At 39.9% G+C, this 22939-nt stretch overlaps 1 protein-coding gene across 1 annotated transcript in view; it reads right to left on the reverse strand.

Annotated features, from left to right (window-relative positions):
* Positions 1-321: 321 nt before the first annotated feature.
* Positions 322-22939, reverse strand: part of LOC140212448 (apoptosis regulator Bcl-2-like) — a 149388-nt gene continuing 126770 nt past the window's right edge. The window contains exon 2 of the mRNA XM_072283257.1: positions 322-10797. Coding sequence (XP_072139358.1) covers positions 10663-10797 — 135 coding nt within the window. The 3' untranslated portion in view covers positions 322-10662. The remainder of the gene's footprint in view (positions 10798-22939) is intronic.

The following is a 22939-nucleotide window of genomic DNA, read 5'->3' on the forward strand; positions in this document are numbered from 1 at the left end:
ACCAAGCAAAACAGACCAGGCACATCAACCCCCAAATCCCTCAACACATAAAAGGAACAAAACAGATCAGGCACATCGACACCCAAATTCCCCCTCCTGCACAAAAATACAAACAACACGATCTTGTTTCCTTATTGATGCACGATCTTGTCTCCTCATCTACCGCACTCTCCAAATTTGCATTTAACTCCTAAACTGTGTCTTTTGAAGGCTTGAGGTTTCTGCCACCACACCTCCCCCCCCCATTAGACTGATGACACAACAAAATAAATATAGTTTTCAATAAAAAGCAACAAAAGACAATAATTATGTTTTTTTTATTCTGTGCAATATGATCTATACACTAAGGAAGTAGGTGGACTATGTTTAAGCAGATATCTACAACATTTTTTTGACAACTATTACAAACAATCAATTAAGTATGTTTAAAAAAAATTTAAGTACTTTGGTTTACAAACTCAGTATGTGTAAGCATTTACTACTCCAAAATCATACATTTTGATTTTTTTTAAAAACGGAATTCTGGATATTTGACACTTCTCATACTAATTAAACAAATATGTAATGTGTAGCTTATATAAAGTCCCTATTATATACAAGTTTTTGACACGCTGCCGTAAAATGCAGGGTGAGGTGTTGGGTAGCTATTTACTAGCAAATATGTCTTTGAAACACCACTGTCAAAGTGTGCAGCATTTCTAGGCTTGTGAACATTTCAATATTTAACAGGACATATTGAACAACACATCAAATCAATAATGAAAAAGCACTGAGCTTGCAAATGTACATTCCAGAATATTTTTCCCCCAGCTGCCATACACACAAGAGAGATGATTTTCTTTCCATGAACAAAACATTTTTCCCAGCATAATTTCTATTTTTGGTTACCTATATTCATAGAGGCTTGAAACACCAACACTCTTAATTCTGACATTTAGCAGTTTGATATATTTCAGATACGTACAGGAAAACAGAGGAAAATTATTTAAGGAAATCATAGATTACCACAGGAAAAATCTGATCAAAACATTTTTATCAATCTCACATTAATCAGTATGAGCAGCTCTCAAATGAATATAAACTCTTAACATCTAGTATTTCGAACAAACATCCAGCTATCTTTTCAAACAAAAATAAATCCAGATTTTGCCTTTGTAATGAAGTGCTCTCTGTCACTGCACTGTAAAACTGGCAGAGATTTCAGGTGTTTTCACATGCAAAATTAAACTGCAATACAAGAATTACTGGCAATGAGACCCTCTTCTAAGGGCTATACGAAGTCAGTATCCTACTATAATAAGTACAATACAAAGAGTTATTTTAAGTTGACTGAGACAGGAAAAGTTGTAAAATTACTGATATTAATTTATGTTAACTTCAAATTTTGATGCAACATTCTTGCCGTACAAAAAGACCTAGATGCTTAAGATGGAGCGAGTTTTTAAAAAGTGCTTTTATTAAGTCATAATTACTGATCTTGAAAAATCACTTGAATTATTATGGACTCTCAAGTTCTCCAATCCAAGATTAAAACATTTTTATATTTAAAAATAGATTCTATGTGTTTGACTCGATCAGAGCTGTATAACTGGAATGAGTGAATTCCAGTTGATACAGTCTAGTTTAATAAGTATGAGAGATTTGTAGTAGATTTCATGGTCTGTATGATGATTGTTTCTAGACACCTGAAACCTCCCCACAAACTAATATCAGAATGACATCAGTAGAAAGCCACACCTCAGAAATGGTTGGATTTTGATTGCAAAATTACTCAATTTACAGCTGACTGTGAAACTTGGACTATTTTGGGTTTTTTTGTGAACTCAGTTAAAAACAGTGACCAAATCTCTTTCTACTTAACTGTGCCTAATATTGTTGTGGTACTGGATGGAGGAGGGCGACAACAATCATTAAATATTCTGCAATCAATATGAGATAGCGGCAATGGCTCCCACAACAGCCAAAAACTTCTAAATTAAGTAGAACTTAATCTTTCACAAGTGCATCAGTGTATGATACCTGTTCAATTATAAATCAGTTGAAACAAGTTGCCTGTGGTTGAAAATAAAAGAGGAAAACACTGGTTGAATTAATAGTCAATTTATATACAAACTATTTACAAGAATGTAATTTGTTAAGTACCAAAAACTTGTATATCAGGGCGATAAACTAATGAAAAACATTTTTAGTACGGAATGAACAAAAGAGACAAAAAGCAAGTTGGAAACCTGATCTGTATTTAAATAGCACCTTTCAAGGACTCACGCTCTCAGGATTATTTATGTATTTATTATTATTATTATTTCTCTGTTTTGCAATTGCACAGTGTCTTATTTTGCACATTGGTTGTTTTCAGTCTTTTTTGAGTAGTTTTTCATTGATTCTATTGTATTTCTTTGTTCTACTGCAAATGCCCACAAGAAAATGAATCTCAAGTAGTATATGGTGACATATACGTGCTTGATAATAAATTTACTTCGAAATTTCATATTTCAGGATGTCGTAAAGCACCTTGTAGGCAATGAAGCACTTCAGAAGTGCAGTAAATGCTACAGTGTAGGCAATGGAAGAGCCAGTTTGCAAAGAGCAAACACCCACAAACAGTAATCAGACAATGACCCGATATACTGCTTTAGTGAGATATAAATAAGAATTAGCAAGAACAATGCAGATAATTCCCTCCCTCTTCTCTCTTTGATAAAACTTCTGTAAATGTGTGGTGGAGAGTATTCAGCACCAGATTCAGGAGCAGTCACTACTCACAACCATCAGGCTCTTGAATCAAAGGATAACTTCATTCTACTTCACTTGCCCTATTATTCACATGTTCTCACAACCTACAGACTTACTTTCAAGGACGCTTCATCTCATGTTCTCAATAATTATTGCTTATTTATTTATTATTATTTCTTTCTTTTTATATTTGCAGTTTGTTGTCTTTTGCACACTAGTTGAACATTCAAATTGGTGCAATCTTTCACTGATTCTGCTATGGTTATTATTCTATGGGTTTACTGAGTATGCCTGCAAGAAAATGTATCTCAGGGTTGTATATGGTGACATATATGTACTTTGAGAACAAATTTACTACGAACTTTAAAACTACCAAATTATCTCTATGCACAGTTGGAAAAATAGACAAGACCTTCAGTTAAGATTTCATGTGAGAGAATATCCATCATCTCCTTTGGTACTGCACAAGGAAGTTAAATGATTTTCATATTCAAACCTCTGGAGTGTTTCTGTTGTACGAAATTTCATCAGGATAACACACCAAATCAGGGCTCTATGCAGATACTGTATGGAACAACTTTGCATAAGGGAAGGGTGATAATCACCAATGTTTAGCCCTCAATTACTGTTGATTCTAGGTATTTGTAGTATGCAAACTAGCTGTAACCCTTTATATCTTATAACATTAACTGCATTCTACATGTTCATTTTTGGCAGGTACTTTAGAACACGCTGAAATCTGATATGCAAATGCAAATCCTCCTTAGATCATAAGGCCATAAAATTTAGGAGCAGAGTTAGGCCATTTGGCCTATCAAGACAGCTCCACCATTCCATCATGGCTGATCCAACCTTCCCCTCAGCCCCAAGTCTTCTGCCTTCTCCCCATTTCCTTTCCTGCCCTGACCAATCAAAAATCTATCATCCTCTGCTTTAAATATACATAAAGACTTGGCCTCCACAGATGCAGCACTCATTTCCTTTATTCCGTTTCTTTGATTATTCACATACTTAAAATGTTGTCCCACTTATTCATGTAGCTGACATACAACACTAAAATATTTGTCCTCAATAAATTCCATTTTACAATTAGCTGACCTCATTTCCATTGAAAAAATATTTAAATCAAAGTTTGCAATGTAAGAAACAGCCTTATGCATAAAGATGTTTAGAAGTACTGAAGTATAACAAATTGATATTGACCAGATTTTGCCTTTTCGTACCTGGAAACATCATCTATACTCAGCGGCTACTTCACCAGGTACACCTGCTCACTAATGCAAATATCTAATCAGCCAATCATGTGGCAGCAACTCAATGGATAAAAGCATGCAGACATAGTCAAGAGGTTCAGACCAAACAGCAGAATTGGTAAGAAATGTGATCATGGATTGATGGTTGGTGCCAGACAGCAGTAGCTTGAGTATTTCAGAAACTGCCGATCTCCTGGGATATTCATGCACAGCTGTCTCTAGTTTGCAGAGAATGGTGTGAGAAACAAAAAACATCCAGGTAGCGGCAGTTCGGTGTGTTCTCATTAACACCTTGTTAATGAGAGTGGTCAGAGAAGAATGGCCAGACCGTTTCAAGCTGTCAGGAAGGCGACAGCATCTCAAACGACAGTGGAGTGCAGAAGGCCATCTCTGAATGCACAACATGTCAATCCTTGAAGTGAATGGGCTACAGCAGCAAAAACTACAAATATACACTCAGGGATCACTTTATTCGGCACAGGAGGTGCACTGAGTGTATATCTACCTATGTTCCAGGCACAAAGAATAGATTTTACCATTCTTGTGATATCCTCAATTACTAATGTGATTACATTTCCATTTTGAGTATCCATTTGTACTACGTTCTCAAACGTTGCTTCATCGGATGACTTCAATCAACCTGTGGAATGCCACTCAAAGCATTATATTTATAGTACCTTTAATGATAGGTCTAATGGATTAAATAGTTGCATTTGGTTTGACAACTATCTTTCCATTTGGAACCTTTCCTAGTACTCTTCCACCTCAAATTATCTAAATGCAAACAATCAGGACAATATTTAAATTAATCAACTTCGATTACAAAACGGCTAGCAGAAGTTTAGGTTAAATGTGTGATGAGCTTAGGTGATATCTTGGTCTAGCCAACTTCACTAAATTTTTCCATTAGTAAGAAGAGCACACCAAACAAAAAGAAATATTAAAAAAATACATAATCCCTGCGTCTTTCTAGAAAATGAAAATCCAGAAAATATACACTTTTTCCAATCTAAACCCATGAAAGTGCATTCTATCAGAACTTGTATCAAAGGATAAAACCCTGACAAGGATCTTGTCAGAATTGTTTATCGTGTTGTCACCTCCAAATGATGCTAGAGCTGCCCCAGTATTAACCAGCAAAGATGGGAGAATACAGCAAAAAAACTCATCAGGTAAATCTCTCTACTAAGGGCTGGTGAGCTTTACAACAGTGGTGGAGAAATTACTGAAGAAAATTCTGGAGTTACATTCATTTTGAAAGGTGAGGATTAGTTAAGGAAAATTGGCCATGACTTTTGAGGGGCAAATCCTGTCTCACTACTCTGATCAATTTTTTGAAGGAAGTAACCAAGATTATTGGTAGATGTTAGTACAGTAGATATTGTCTATATAGGGGCATTTATCAAGGTTGTATACCTTGGTCTGGTCCTGTACATTAAGGCACATGGAATGCAGGATTGCTTTATTGATAGAAGGCAAAGGGTAATGACGGTAGGGTTTTTTCCAGACTGGAAGCCTGTGACTACTTCATATACAGTACATGAATGACTTGGTTGTGAATGATCAAATTATGATTAGAAAGTTTGCTGTTGACAATAAAATTGGTGGTGTGGATAGTGAGGAGGATTATCTAAAGCTACAGTAGAATATAGATCTATTGGAAAGATGGACAGAGCAATAGCAGATGAAATTTAATCGATGGTGGCGCATTTTGGGATGGACATAAGGTACTCGGGAATGTTGAACAGAGATCTAAGAGACCTGGCCCACAGTTCCCTGAAAGTGGCAAATCAGGTGGATAGGATGGTGAAGGTGGCATATAGAGCATGCATAGGTCTGGGCATTGAAGAGCTGGGATGTTATTCACAAAACAGTATTGTGTGCAGCTCTCGTCACCATGCCCAAGGAAGGATTTGACTGTGCTGGGGAGAGTACAGAGGAGATTCACCCCAGGATGTTATGTGGCTTGGAGAACTTCCATTATGAGAAGGAAACGGAATCGGCTAGATTAATTTTCCCTGGAACGAGAGAGGCTAAGGGGTGTCCTGATGGGTGTAGATGGTCAAAGTCTTTCTCCTGAGGTGTGGGCATCAAAAACAAGAGGCTGCAGTTTAAATGATGACAGAAGACTCAGGATGGAAAAGTCTGCAGAAAGCAGTGGATACAGCCCAATCCATCAGAGGCAAAGCCCTCCCCACCAACGAGGACATCTACAAGGAGAACTGCGACAAGAAAGCAGCATCCATCACGAATGATGCCCCCTGCCCCCCACAACCCTCAGCCAGGCCTTGCTGTCTTCTCAATGCTGCCACCGAGCAGGAGATACAGAAGCATCAAGTTCCACACCACCAAGTTTGTGGACAACTATTCTGTTCAGACATCAGACTCCCGAACTGCTCATTGGTTGTTGCCAGTCTTTATTTATCCAGAGCTTTTTGTTAATTCTACTGTATTTCTTTATCTTCCTATAAATGCCTGCAAGAAAATGAATCTCAAGGTAGTGTATGGTGACACATACAGACTTTGATAATGAATTTTACTTTGAAGTTGAGGGTTAAAGTACACCTTTAAAAAAAAAAATCAGAGACAGCGATTGATTTCTGGAATGTGATGCCAGAAGAAGTGGTGGTGGAATCAGATACGATTACTGTAAGAGACATTTAGACACACGTAGAGCACTACAGCACAGAAAAAGGCTCATCTAATCTATGTCAAAGTATTATACTGCCTAGTCCCATCAACTCTCACCACCCTCTGCGTGAAGAAGATCCCACTCATGCCCTGCTCAAACATTTAACCCACGATCTTGAGTTCTAGTCTCACCCAACCCCAGTGGAAAAAGCCTCCTTGATTTACCCTATCTATTACCCTCATAATTTTATATACCCCTTTCAAATCTCCCCTCATTCTCCTACACTCCAGGGGATAAATTTCTAACTGATTCAACCTCTCCCCATAACTCAGGTCCTCAAGTCCCAGCAACATTCTTATACATTTTCCCCTGTACTCTTTCAATCTTACTGATATCTTTCCCGTAGTTAGGTGACCAGGACTGCACACAATATTCCAAATTAGGCCTCACCGATGTCTTATACTACTTTAATATAACATAGAAGGATGCAGTCCTAATGCGGGCAATTGAGAATCAGGGCAAAGGGCAATGGGCAATGGTGGGCTGGGGATCATTTCTGTACTGTACAACTCCAAGATTACCTGTTGGAAGTATATTTTCCTGATAGTCTATTGCATTAGAAATATCAACAACTGCAGTAAAGTTTTTAATCTAGCAGACATGGGACTCTTGGTGGTGCTGACTAGCAAGCTTTCCAGGCTATTGGATGCTATTCTAATTAATACTCTTTAAATTCACTTGCTTAAAGTGTAGCAGTATAATAAGTTTTCCACCGAACCCAGCAAGTTCCGAAACAGCACGTGGACTACGGCCGTGGGGAATTGTAGGGAGATTAGGAACCTGCACCCAGCGAGCCAGTTGCCAAATCATACAACAGACCGGAGTTTTATTGCAGTCAGCTAACTAAAGCAACACACGCAAAATGCTGGAGGAACTCAGCATCAATGGAAATGAATGAGCAGTTGATGTTTTGGGCCGAGGCCCTGCTTCAGGACTGGAAAGGAAAGGGGAAAACGCCAGAATAAAAAGCTGGGGGGGAGGGGAAGGAGGCTAGCCTGAAGGTGATGGGTGAAGTCAGGTGGGTAGGAAAGGTTAAGGGGCTGGAGAAGAAGGAATCTGATAGGACAGGAGAGTGGACCATGCAAGGAAGGAAAGGAGGAGGGTCACCAGGGGAGGTGATAGGCAGGTGAGAAGTGGGAGGAGGGAAGAATTAATTTTATGGTGCATACTAAATAAAAAGAGGCTAAAACTTCTCAAAAGCAATTAATTCCTGTTCAGAGAGGAGGCCTCACCTACATTATTCAAAATGCAGAATCCATGAACTATTAACAGTAACTTTAGAAATCTGATCTACGTTTTGGTCATGATTTTGAAAAAATATTGCTCCAAGTAAATAATTACTAATTGCTACAAGAGCAAACAACAAATTTCACATTATACGTTAGTGAAAATAAACATGATTCTCATTCTGAACGCTTTGCATAATAGTCACAAAGACTGTGAACTCTGCCTAGGATTATTGCCGAAACAATATTTACATATTCATAATGAATTTTGAAAAGAGAATCAATCAAATCCGTCCAATAAAGGTGGCCTCACTTATTCCAGATGCCACAGAGAAAGATTTTTGAACAAATATATAATTAATTTTCATGTCTGCTAGTACTTCAGACATTGCCTTGCATCACGTATTACAGAACAACGTCGCACATGCCATTGAATAGCTGTCTGGTGACGGAATTTCAGCAGCTGCTTATTTTGCCCTTTTTAAATAAAGAATCAATATTATTATACCTGGGATCTATTTCAGACTAAAGATAAGGAGATACTTCTGATTTGTTGTTGCTGAGCTTCTAAGATGGGTTAGAAAAATCCCACGTAAGTTTAATTCCTCCCCCCCAAAATAAAATAAAGCACAAAAATATTTTGGGCTGGGTTGGACTTGGCTCTTGATTGAGAAGCCAATAATTTGTATGCCTGACCTCAATAAAACCAGGTGCTTTTCTGGTTATTTCACCTATAAAAGCTCTTTTCCAGGTTTGAAACTTTACCAAATTAGAGCTCATCAGAGTGATAGATTGCACACAGTAGGGAGTATGAGTACAATAACACAGAAGTTTGCAAACAGTGGTGACACTAAGTCACAGAACATATTACATCCTATACAAACGCACAGCTTCCAAAATGACATGGTCACATCCACGCTGTTACTGAAATGATACACGAGAGTGCACTGCAGATGCACAAACATATACAAATTACAGAAAGTATAATGATCAGAAATATCTTTTTCACCCACATACAAGCTTATTATTCCAAAATGTACTTAATATTCCTGATAACCCTTTACGATCACTCCACACATGAGCGTACAATACTGTTATAGCTGTAGGATGTTTTCAGATGTACTTATTCTTTTATATTACATTCACTTTGTCTTTTTTTTTAATGCTGGTAGATTGACGTTGATGTCTGTAAGTAGATAAGAGCACTCCTCCTACAAGCTGATTAGCTTTTCCATTGTATCTGGTAATCCTCACTTCACTTTAATTTTCAGACTTTTCAGAGAGTGTGGTAAAGTTCTCCAGTCGGAGAGCATCAGAACACAGTGTAAGTTGTCAGATTCTTCAAGCTGCAGTTGTCATTTGTAGTTGGTCAGACTAAAGAATAGTGAGCTTCCCAACAGAAAGCTGAAGTCAGGCTCCATTCAAAAAGCAAACCAAGATTTGTTTTCCCATGCAATCATTTCCATGAGCTAAAATCACAACCTTCCTTCTTTGAAGACAGAATATTCCACATTTCAGTGGCAAGCAAAATTTTGCAAATCTCCAGCAGTTCAAAACTAGCTGCAATTTCCAAAGTGAACTGTATCTTAAATTCACACAACTGATTCAGAATTACCTTTTGGTATTAATTCCACTTAGAAATATTTGATGAAGCTTCCCTTTTAGCAGCTTGTTAATAACTGTAAACTTTAAATAAAACTGACTTTTAAGTTAAGTTTAAAAGGAAATGGAATGGACTTCTTTGTTTTAAAATTAATCTCATACAATAGCAACCATGGCAAAAATAATATTATAAAATTTTGTCTTGACATCTAAAGTTCATTAAATATGTTTTTCACATTAAATCACAGAAAACTTTACAAGATGACATTCCAAATCAGATATTGGAGAAAATTGTACGCTTTATGGTTCACTTTAGAAAAGGAACAGTGCTTGTAATTGGCAACATAAGCAATTAACCTCACTTTGTAAAACAGATAAACCCTCTTCTCCCCTTCCTGTCCCATTTCTAATTTATTCTTGAATTATTCAATTCATATATTAGGAGCATTTCCATCGCAAACAGCTCTAAATGCAAGCTCAATATCATGTTTCTATTCTGCTGGTGAAGTACTCATGTCATACCCACTCGCTGTTTATTCTCATGGTTAATTTAGTAACCATGCTACTAAACCATTCAGTTACATTTCCATATCTAGCAGAACTACTTCTCAGGCATTCAAGCAGGTTCTACTGGAGGCTGTTAGATACTTCTATGCAGATTGCTTAAAAAATACAATGAATTTCACCCTCATTAGGAGACTTAGTTCACACAGCTGCCTAAGCCTCCATTATCAACACCAGCTCAGTGGGTTACTGTGAGCCTACCCATCACACAAATCCACTGTGTTTATCTGTCTGGCGCTGCTTTATAATTAGTTGTAATGCCTCACTGCGAGACATGACCAAAGTCAGGGTCCTCGTTTTCCTGTGTGTGGAACACCAAGCAACAGAGTCCTCATGAAATGTAGATTCCAGCCAGCCTTAGGAAATCCAACCCGTGGTTAGATGTACTTCTACCATTTGCTTCCTGCGAACATTTTCCCAACCACCACCACCAAGATCAAAGCTAATGACATACCTGAAAAGTTTCAATGATTATAAATACAAGAGAGAGATGGAGGGTGATAATTGGATCCCGATAGATAAAAACCACAAGTTTGTAATATGAAAGTGCCCCTACAAGCAGCCCTGATAAAGGTCTCTTGAATAATCGTGGCTAATACTGATGGGCCAGGTAAGCAAAGGTTATACAAGCCCCCACTGCAGCAACGCTCAAAACAGTCCTAAGCGAAGGCCATGGAACGTGGAAAAGAGGCTGCACATTGTTTCCATAAAGTTCGACAAAGGCGTCCTGAAAAAAAATAGAAATAAAAGAAAATTAGTCAGAGACATAGACCATTACAACACAGAAACAGGCCCTTCGGCCCATCTAGTATGTGCCAAATTATTATTCTGCCTAGTCCCATTGACCTGCACTTGAACGCTAGCCCTCCATACTCCTCCCGTCCACGTATCTATCCAAACGTCTCTTAAATAGTCATAGTCATACTTTATTAATCCCGGGGGAAATTGGTTTTCATTACAGTTGCTCCATAAATAACAAATAGTAATAAAACCATAAATAGTTAAATAGTAATATGTAAATTATGCCAGGAAATAAGTCCAGGACCAGCCTATTGGCTCAGGGTGTCTGCCCCTCCAAGGGAGGAGTTGTAAAGTTTGATGGCCACAGGCAGGAATGACTTCCTATGACGCTCTGTGTTGCATCTCGGTGGAATGAGTCTCTGGCTGAATGTACTCCAGTGCCCACCCAGTACATTATGTAGTGGATGGGAGACATTGTCCAAGATGGCATGCAACTTGGACAGCATCCTCATTTCAGACACCACCGTCAGAGAGTCCAGTTCTATCCCCACAACATCACTGGCCTTACGAATGAGTTTGTTGATTCTGTTGGTGTCTGCCACCCTCAGCCTGCTGCCCCAGCACACAACAGCAAACATGATAGCACTGGCCACCACAGACAAATGTTGAAATGGAACCCACATCCACCACTGACAGCTCATTTCACAATTGCTCTACCCTCTGTGTGAAGAAGTTCCCCTTGATCATTTCACCTTTCACCCTTAACCCTTAACCCATGATTTCTACATCAGCGGAAAAAGCCTGCCTGCATTTACCCTGTATATACGACTCAACTTTATATGCCTCTATCAAATCTCCCTTCACAGTGAAGAAACATTTCACAAAATATTAAAAATATAATGCAGTTGATTAAAATCAGTCCATCAGTGGGTTGTTATCGCCATTTCTTTATGGCAATTGAGTGCATAAAATGGATAAAATTTTAACAGCCAGAGTTCATTTTAAGTGTATTCTTCCACTTACTTTTAATCTAGGTCACAGAACTGAAATATGAATAAATGTTATACAAAACAGTAGCCACTTTATTAGATACACCTGTACATCTGCTCGTTAACACAAATATCTAATTAGCCAATCATATGGCAGCAATTCAGTGCAGAAGAGCATGCAGACATGGTCAAGAGATTCAGCTGTTGTCCAGACTAAACATCAGAACAGGGAAGAAATGCGATCCAAGTGACTTTGACTGTAGAATCACAAACACGAGAAAATCTGCAGGTGTTGGAAATCCAAGGCAAAACACACAAAATGCTGGAGGAATTCAGCCAGTCAGGCAGCATGTATGAAATAAATAAATAGTTGATGTTTCAGACCAAGATCCTTCAATAGGATTCCATGGAATGATTGTTGGTGCCAAGCGGGATGGTTTGAGTATCTCAGTAACTGCTGTCTTCTTGGAATTTTCACGCACACACAACAGTCCCTAGAGTTTACAGAGAATGGTTGAAAAAACAAAACAGAAACACCTATCGAGCATCAGTTCTGTGGGCAAAAATACTTTTTGATTGAGAGAGGTCAGAGGAGAAGGGTCAGACAGGTTCAAGCTGACAGTAACTCAAGTAACCATGTATTACAACAGTGGTGTGCAGAACAGCATCTCTGACGCACAGCACATCCAACCTTTAAGTACAGCAGCAGAAAAGCACGGACATACAGTGCCTATGAAAAGAATTCCCCTGCCCCCAGAAGTTTTCATGTTTTATTGTTTTACAACATTGCATCACAGTGGATTTAATTTGGATTTTTTGACACTAATCAACAGAAAAAGACTTTCGCATCAAAGTGAAAACAGATCTCTACAAAGTGATCTAAATTAATTACAAATATCGAACGTAACATATTTGATTGCATAAGTATTCACCCCCTTCAAGTCAGTATTTAGTAGAGACATCTTTGGCAGCAATTACAGCCTTGAGTCTGTGTGGATAGGTCTCTATCAGATTTGCACATCTGGACACTGCAATTTTTCCACATTCCTGTTTACAAACTGCTCAAGCTCTGTCAGATTGTATGGGGATTGTCAGTGAATAGCCCTTTTCAAGTCCAGCCACAAATTCTCAATTGGATTGAGGTCTGGACACTGACTTGGCCACTCCAGGACATTAACTTTGTTGTTTTTAAGCCATTCCTATGTAGCTTTGGCTTTATGATTGGGATCATTGACTTGCTGGAAAACAAATCTTCTCCCAAGTCACAGTTCTCTTACAGACTACATCAGGTTTTCCACCAGGATTTCCCTGTATTTTGCTGCATTTATTGTACCCTCTACCTTCATAAACTTTCTAGGGCCTGCTGCAGTGAAGCATCCCCACAGCATGATGCAGCCACCACCGTGCTTCACGGTAGGGATGGTGTGTTTGTGATGATGTACAGTTTTTGGCTTACGCCAAATATAGTGTTTAATCTGATGGCCAAAGAGCTGAATTTTGATTTCATCAGACCACAGAACCTTCTTCCAACTGACTTCAGCATCTCCCACATTCCTTCTGGCAAACTCTAGCTGAGATTTCATGTGAGTTTTTTTCAACTTTGGCTTTCTCTTTGCCACTCGCCATAAAGCTGTGACTGGTGAAGCACCCGGCAACAATTGTTGTATGCACAGTCTCTCCCATCTCAGCCACTGAAGCTTGTAACTCCTCCAGAGCTGTCATAGGACTTTTGGTGGCCTCCCTCACTAGTCTCCTTCTTCTATGGTCTCTCAGGTTTTGAGATCAGCCTGCTCTAAGCAGATTTACAGCTGTGTCATATTCTTTCCATTTCTTGATGATTAACTTAACTGTACTCCAAGGGATATTCAGTGACTTGGAAATGTTCTTGTGTCCATCTCCTGACTTGTGCTTTTCAATAACCTTTTTGCGGAGTTGCTTGGAGTGTTCTTTTGTCTTCATGGTGTAGTTTTTGCCAGGATACTGACTCACCAGCTGTTGGACCTTCCAGATACAGGTGTATTTTTACTACGATCAATTGAAACACCTTGACTGCACATAGGTCTCCAAAAACAGATCCCCATTTAACTAATTATGTGACTTCTAAAACCAACTGGCTGCATCAGTGATTTGGGTGTCATATTAAAGGGGGTGAATACTTATGCAACCAATTATTTTGTGTTTTATATTTGTAATTAATTTAAATCACTTTGTAGAGATATGCTTTGACACGAAAGAGTCTTTTCTGGTGATAAATGCCCAAAAAAAGCCAAATTAAATCCACCGTGATTCAATGTTGTAAAATGATAAAACATGAAAACTTACAGGGGGAATACTTTTTATTGGCACTGTACACACAGTGGCCACTGTATTAAATACGGGAGGCAATGACATGTCCACTGAGTGTAGAGTACCTATTTAGGAGAAGCCTAAGCAGCCCCCTGGCAGTATGTTAGATTACAATACATTGCTGAATTGAAGTCAGCATTTTGCTAACTTGCAAATTAGTGAAGTTGCTATACTAATGTCATATATTGTAGGCATCTGTTAGTCTTGTGAGACCATGGATTTGCGCCTTGGAAGGCTTCCAGGGCGCCGGTCTGGGCAAGGTTGTATGGAAGACCGGCAGTTGCCCATGCTGCAAGTCTCCCCTCTCCACGCCACCAATGTTGTCCAAGGGAAGGGCATTAGGACCCATACAGCTTGGCACCGGTGTCGTCGCAGAGCAATGTGTGGTTAAGTGCCTTGCTCAAGGACACAACACGCCGCCTCAGCCATGGCTCGAACTAGCGACCTTCAGATCACTAGACGAACGCCTTAACCACTTGGCCACGTGCCAACACTCAGAACCGTCTCTATTTCCTGAGGAGACTGAGGTCCTTTAACATCTGCCGGACGATGCTGAGGATGTTCTACGAGTCTGTGGTGGCCAGTGCGATCGTGTTTGCTGTTGTGTGCTGGGGCAGCAGGCTGAGGGTAGCAGATACCAACAGAATCAACAGACTCATTCAGTGATGTTGTGGGGATGGAACTGGGCTCTCTGACGGCGGTGTCTGAAAAGAGGATGCTGTCCAAGTTGCATGCCATCTTGGACAATGTCTCCCATCCACTACATAATGTACTTGGTGGGCACAGGAGTACATTCAGCCAGAGACTCATTCCACCGAGATGCAACACAGAGCATCATAGGAAGTCATTCCTGCCTGTGGCCATCAAACTTTACAACTCCTTCCCTTGGAGGGTCAGACACCCTGAGCCAATAGGCTGGTCCTGGACTTATTTCATAATTTACTGGCATAATTTACATATTACTATTTAACTATTTATGGTTTTATTACTATTTATTATTTATGGTGCAACTGTAACGAAAACCAATTTCCCCCGGGATCAATAAAGTACGACTATGACTAACACACTATGTCAATATCCAACAAATTCCAACCTGATCACACTTTTATTTGACCCACCAATAAAATGTGACCAACCCATAATTAACACCAAAATGACTAAGTTGCTTCTTAGCTTTAGAAATCTATAATGCCAAAACAAAGCTAGGAACAGACACTAAGTACAGCTAGGCAGCAGTCCATGTCTACAGATCATTCAGAACAGGATCGAGGATCAATTTTATTCATTTACCCATATTAGGAAGCTGCTGTGGTGTGTGTTGATGCAACATGCAACAAAGAACAGTAACATTCAACAACGAGAAAGTATATAAAATATCAAGTTAGAGATTAAAGTATGACAAGGAATAAAATGTGTATAAATAGCAGCTAAGTAAACAGAACTATAAAAAGTGATTACAGTACAGTGCCATGACTGGGGTAATAGATGGAGAGGGTTAGGAGTGGGGCTAGCTCGAATGATCAGATTAACTGCCTGGGGAAGAAACTTTTAAGATGAAGTATAGTTTTTTTTGTTTTAATAGCCCTATAGCACTTTCCAGAAGGAAGTTTTTGGTTAAGGCAGTTTGCCAGGTGGGTAATGCCACAATGGAGATATTTATTAAAATGGAGATATTCGTTAAAATGCATTAATACTGCATACACTTAATTCATAATGATGCATGATTGTGTCTGCCTCTTCCAGTGAAGATAAGCAAGGCAAAAGGAGAACTCTCTGAAGTCCTTCCAAGCCTCAGGAATAACTTTGAACATCAAGAGGGCTTTGAGGCAAAGTTTGCAGAAGTTACAAAGATAGGTGGATGGGGTAGGTAGTGCTGAGGAAGCAATGCGATTGCAGCAGGACTTGGACAAATTGGAAGAATGGGCAGAAAAGCAGATGGAATACAGTGATGAGAATTGTATGATAATGCATTTGGTAAAAGGAACAATATAGTGTGGACTATTATATTAATGGGGAGAAGGTTCAAACATCAGAGATGCAGGGGGACTTAGAAGTCCTCATGCAAGACTCCCAGAAGGTTAATTTATAGGTTGAGTCTGTGGTAAAGAAGGCAAATTCAATGTCAGCATTTATTTCAAGGGGAATAGAATATAAAAGCAAGGAGATAATGCTGAGCCTTTATAAGACACTAATCAGGTTGCACTTAAAGTATTGTCAACAGTTTTGGGTCTCATATCTCTCAAAGGATGTGTTGTCATTGGAGAGGGTCCAGAGGAGGTTCACGAGGACAATTCTGGGAATGAAGGGGTTAATGTATGAGGAGCATTTGGCAGTTTTGGGCCTGAACTCACTAGAATTTAGAAGAATTCGGGGGAATCTAATTGAAACCTACCAGATGTTGAAAGGACTGGATAGGGTGGATGCGGAGAGAATGCTTCCTATGGTGGGCATATCCAGAAAGAGAGGGCACAGCCTCAAAATTGAGGGGCGGCCCTTTAAAACAGAAGTAAGGAGGATTTTTTTTGGCTGGAGAGTAGTGAATCTGTGGAATGCTCTGCCACAGACTGTGGTGGAGGTCATGTCCGTGTATATATTTAATGTGGAAGTCGATCATTTCCTGATCAGTCAGGGCATCGAAGGATATGGCGAGAAGGCAGGTGCTTGGGGATTGCGTGTGATCCGGGATCTGCCATGATGGAATGGCAGAGCAGACTCAATGGGCTGAATGGCCTAATTCTGCTCCTATGTCTTATGGTCTGTCTTAAGTCTGGGAGAATTCACACAAAGAAAACTTTATGACCAGCAGAGGGCAGAATGGTTTCATAATAACAACATGAAGGTCAAATTATAAATTTAGTATTAGTTTATTTCATCATACAAATTATATCAAAACCTTTCAGCAAGTTTCCTGTTATCTTTGCCCTTAATGATTAGGATTCAACAAATCTGGATAGAAAACAATGATCTAACAAAACTATTTATTTTATTAATACCAAGTACGAGCAGAAAGGTGGAGGACGAGCACCAGTCGCAACAAGGCTAAACATTAATTAGGTTGTGCTAAATGTACATTTCAAGGATGAGAAGCCAGACTGAGCCAGGCAAGAATGCACAATTCCAAGGTCTTGGTGAAATATACAGTAATGCTGGCCGAGGACAACATCAGGAGTATGGCCACCAACTGAAATGTCAATAATTAGCTACACTTCAAGGCAAATTCATTGATTATGAAGCTATTTGCAAGTCCTGTAGGAGTGAAAAGCACCATATAACTGCAGGTTTCAACATTCAACCACCTACATCTTTAAAATTAAATTACCAACAATCAAGGGTTTACTATTCAAATCACTGAATCAAAAATCAGTCCCATCCCTGAACCAATTGCATTTTAACAAAATATTTCCATGCCTGTGGTTGTCATGGCAGGTCCTAACTAACACCCCCCCCCCCATACTGTATAGCCTCAAAACACATTGCACAATGTCAACAGTGTCAATAATTACGATAAGACAAGTTCACTCATAATTCTCGCTCACCTCTTGTCTCAAACTTCACGCCAGGTAGTTAATCTGAGCAACCATTCTAGCTAGCTCCTTCCCAACCCCCTCTTGTCCCCTCAAGACTCTGTTCAAACTCTTGAACAGATCTCGTGTGACAAGTTGTACACAATCTACCTCGTTATAATCTTGCACTTATTTTTCAGCTGCACTGCACTTTTTCAGTAGCCTTTGCATTTTATTCTGCATTGTTATTGTCTGACCTTATTGTATGCATACTGTTTTGGACAGATTAAATCATTACACAGTGCTATGTTAATGCGCTGTGTAATGATCCGATTTGTATGAACAGTATGAACATCATGCTTTTCACTGTACTAAGCCAATACCAAATTAAACAATCACCTTGACTTCTGCCCGGTAAATTACCCTCTTACTCTGATACACCATCCCTGCCCAGTCTCTTGTCTCAGCACCAAAGGCCATGTGTCAGTCTTTCTTTGAACAACATTTCTACACTTTTCCAGTAAAACTGTTTAGTTCCAGTCCCGTTAAACCATTCCACTCCATCACTGTATAACCTCATATTACAACAGATAATGCAGCTGGGCATCCTTCCCCAACTTGAAGCCAGCAAGTCTACTTTAAAAATACAAGGAACTGAAAATTTTTCAGACTGAAATAAGTTTTCTTAGAGTAGTAGACTCAAAGAGCACTACAGCACAGACACAAATCCTTCAGCCCATCTGGTCTGTGCTAAACTATTGTTCAGCATAGTCACATCAACCTGCACCAGGACATTAGCCTTCCAATTCTCCTCCCGTCTGTGGATCTATCCAAAATTCCCTTAAAAGCTGAAATCGAACCTGCATCCAGCAATTCTGCTGGAAGCTCGTCCCACGCTCAGGCTATCTTTTGAGTGAAAAAAATCCCCTTCGTGTTCCCCTTAAACATTTCACTTTCGCCCCTAACTAGTCTCACCCAACCTCACTGGGGAAAGCTTGCTTCCATTTACTGTATCTACACGCTCCATTTGGATGGCGGGGTGGAGATACGTCACTACCAAAGGAGGTGTAAGGCACTCTACTAGGCTGCAGGTCACCCTTGGGCAAGGTATACCACCTGCTTAGCACCCACCCCCCTGATCAAGGTCATATGAAGCCATGGGAGAAGATGGTAGATGGTCATATGAGCAGCTGGTGCATATCACAAGTCCTGGTTATGCAACCACTGACGCCAGGCAGACAGTCTCTGAAGAGTATTGATAATGGCTGGGGTCACCAAGCTTGTTAAGACAATGGCAAACCATTTCTGTAGAAAAATTTGTCAAAAACAATCATGGTCATCAACATGTCATACGACACATCAAATAATGAGGATGACGTATCATTGTATCCTTTATTCATTACTACTGTGATTTTTTTTTGCTTCAGAACAGTGACAGGTTTACTCTCCAACAGATCTCAGTATCAGGCTTATTATCACTGACATAGATCATGAAACGTGTTGTTTTGTAGCAGAAGTACAGTGCAAGACATCTAAAAAAAATACTAAAAGTCACAAAAATAAATCAATACATAAATAGTGTAAGAGAGGAATAGTGAGGTACTGTCCAAGGGTTCATGGACTCACAAATGAATAAGTTTGATAAAATCTGTCATTGTTCAACATAGGAGGCTGCGAGATAACCTTTTAGGTTTATCAACACCAGTGACTACATTTACATAGAGCACTGCCACAAGAAAGCAGCATCCATGTCAAGGACCCCCACCATCCGGGCCGTGCCCTCTTCTCACTGCCACCACTGGGGAGAAAGTACAGAAATCTTAGATCCCACACCACCACCAGGTTCAGGAACAGTTATTTCCCTCCAACTATTAGGCTCCAAACCGCCATGGATAACTTCAAACACCACAGCTCTGAATTGATTCTACAATCACTTTAAAAGACACTTTACAACTCATTAGCTTAGTATTACTTTCACTTGCACAGACTGTCTCCTATTGAATATCGCTCTTTGTTTATGTATAGTTTTTCGTTAAATTCTATTGTATGTTCCCTGTAAATGCTTCAAGAAAATGAATCTCAAGGTGGTACAAGGTAACATATATGTACTTTGATAATAAATTTACTTTGAACTTTGAGCTTACAAAATTAAGAAAGCCATAGTTGGTGTAATTCATTGGGCAGAGGCATTTCAAGAAGGTGCAGGTTTCAGGGGAGGGGTAAATTTTAAAGGAAATCTCAGGGGTTTGATTTTCGGAGGTTGTTTGCAGAATTTCGGATGGTGACAAGGTGTACAGGAGTGAGATAGATCAGCTGGTTGAGTGGTGTTGCAACAACAACCTCAACATCAGTAAGAACAAGGAGCTGACTGTGAACATCAGGAATGGGAATTCGAAGGAACACACACAAGTTCTTATCAAAGAATCAGCAGTGGAAAGGATGAACAGTTTTGAAGTTCCTGGGTGTAAACGTCTCTGAAAATCTATTCTGGTCCCGACATATTGATGCAATTACAAAGAAGGCACAACAGCGGTTATATTTCATTAGGGGTTTGAGGAAACTTGGCATGTCATCAAGTTTTCTCACTAATTTCTACAGATGTACTGTGGAGAGCATTTTAACTGGTTGCATCACCGTCCGGTAAGGTGGGGCCACTGCACAGGATCAGAAAGAGCAGCAGAAAAATGCAAGCTCAGCCAGCTCCATCATGGGCACCAGCCTCTCCAGCATCCACGTCATCTTAGAAAGATGATGTCTCAAAAAAGGCAGCAACCACCATTAAGGATGCCCCATCACCCTGCACATCCCCTCTTCTCGCTGCTACTATCAAGAAGTGGGTACAGGAGCCTGAAGGTAGCATTTTAGGAACAGCTTCTTCCACTCGGCCATCAGATTTCTGAACGGACAAGAAACAAATCAGTAGCTGGTAACTCCAATCTATTAGAGAAGGAAGTGTAGTTGTGGAGGGTTTAATCCGTTACAGATTCCTGGACCAAGAGCTTGGAAAAGGTAGTGGAGACTGTACTACAGAGCAGAGCAACGCAGGAGCAACTGCAGTCAGAAACAAGGCCTCAAAGTAAACAAGAACCCCAGTGGATTATCAGGCAAACTCCTGACATTGGTGCTGGAGTCAGGTTGGAAAAATCCACCCCAGTGGTTTATTTTCCCTCATTAAACAATCCAAATAGTAGTTCTTCAGTTCTCTTCCACGTATTCACCAACCCCACCCCCACCCCCACCCCCGGAAGTTTTCATGCTTTATTGTTTTACAACATTAAATCACAGAGGATTTAATTTGGCTGTTTTTTTTTTTGACAGTGATCACCAGAAAAAGACTTTCATGTCAAAGTCAAAACAGATCTCTACAAAGTGATCTAATTTAATTACAGATATAAAACACAAAATAATTGATTACATATGTATTCACTCCTTTAATAAGACACACCAAATCATCACTGGTGCAGCCAACTGGTTTTAGAAGTCACATAATTAGTTAAACGGGGATCTGTTTTTGGACACAAGGTGTTTCAATTGATTGTAATAAAAATACACTGGTATCTGGAAGGTCCAACTGTTGGTGAGTCAGTATCCTGGCAAAAACTACACCATGAAGAAGAAAGAACACTCCAAGCAACTCTGTGAAGAAGTTATTGAAAGGCACAGGATAAGAGAAAATTTCCAAATCACTGACTTAACTGTAATCCAAGGGGATATTCAATCGTCAAGAAATGGAAAGCATATGGCACAGCTGTAAATCTGCCTAGAGCAGGCTGTCCTCAAAAACTGAGTGACCGTGCAAGAAGGGGACCCGTAAGGGAGGCTACCGAGGGACCTACAGCGACTCTGGAGGAGTTACAAGCTTCAGTGGCTGAGATGGGAGAGTCTGCACATACAATTGTTGCCCAGGAGCTTCACCAGTTGCAGCTTTATGGGAGAGTGGCAAAGAGGAAGCCACCTTTGAAAGAAAAAAACCACATGAAATCTCAGAAGGAATGTGGGAGATGCTGAAGTCTCCCGCATTCAGAAGGTTCTATGGTCTGATGAAACCAAAATTGAGCTTTTTTTGTCATCAGACTAAATGCTGTGTTTGGCGTAAGTCAAACGCCGCATATCATCAAAAACACACCATCCCCACCGTGAAGCATGGTGGTGGTTGCAGATTGCTGTGGGGATGCTTCACTGCAGCAGGCCCTGGGAGGCTTGTGAAGGTGGAGGTAAAGTCAATGCAGCAAAATACAGGGAAATCCTGATGCAGTCTGCAAGTTCTGGTCACCCACCTAAAGGAAAGATATCAATAAGATTGATGGAGTACAGAGACAGGATGTTGCTGGGACTTGAGGACCTGAGTTATCGCGAAGAGTTAAAAAGGTTAGGACTTCATTCCCTGGAGCAAAGGAGAATGAGGTATCCAAAGTGCAGCAAAGAGGTATCCCAAATTATGACAGGTATAAACAGGGTAAATGCAAGCAGGCTTTTTTTCCCCACTGAGGTTAGGTGAGACTAGAACTAAACATGATAGGTTAAGGGTGAAAGGTGAAATGCATTTCACTGTACATGTGATAAATAAATGAAGCTGAATCTATTGGTTACCTTCCCTCTGCACTCTCCGTCCTGATGCAGGATCCTGACCTGAAACACTGATTGTCCCTTTACTTCTACCGATGCTGCTCGCCCTACTGAGTTCAGCTGGCAGTTTTTTTTAATTTTAAAATTTTTGATTAGCTTGCAGTTAGGTGGAACAGAAAAGAATTATAATGACCAACCTGCAACTATTTCTCAGAGAAGCCTAGTTCAGAACAGTAATTTCTTTCACTTTAAAAAATTCCTCACAGACATGGAGCACGACAGCACAGAAACAGGCCATTCGGCCCATCTAAACCATGTCTAACTGTTATCCTGCTTAGTCCTGTTGATCCACATCTGGACCGTAGCCGTCTATACCCTCCCATCCATGTACCCATCCAAATTTTTCATGTTAAAATTGAACCTGCATCCATCACTTCCGCAGGCAACTTGTTTCACACTCACATCACTCTGAGTGAGGAAGTTCCCCTTAAACATTTCACCTTTCACCCTTAACCCATGACCTCTACTTTTAGTCTCTCGTCCAACCTCAGTGGAAAAAGCCTGCTTGCATTTACCTGATCTACACTCCTCATAATCTTGTATACCCCTCTCAGATCTCCTTTCATTCTCCTACATTCCAGGTAATAAAGTCCTAACCTATTCAAGCTTTCGCTGTGGGGCTCAACGCGTGGATTGATTGTAAGGAGTTTGCACACGTGAATTG

This window comes from Mobula birostris, chromosome 19, assembly GCF_030028105.1.
Source record: "Mobula birostris isolate sMobBir1 chromosome 19, sMobBir1.hap1, whole genome shotgun sequence".
NCBI classification, from domain to species: Eukaryota; Metazoa; Chordata; class Chondrichthyes; order Myliobatiformes; family Myliobatidae; genus Mobula; species Mobula birostris.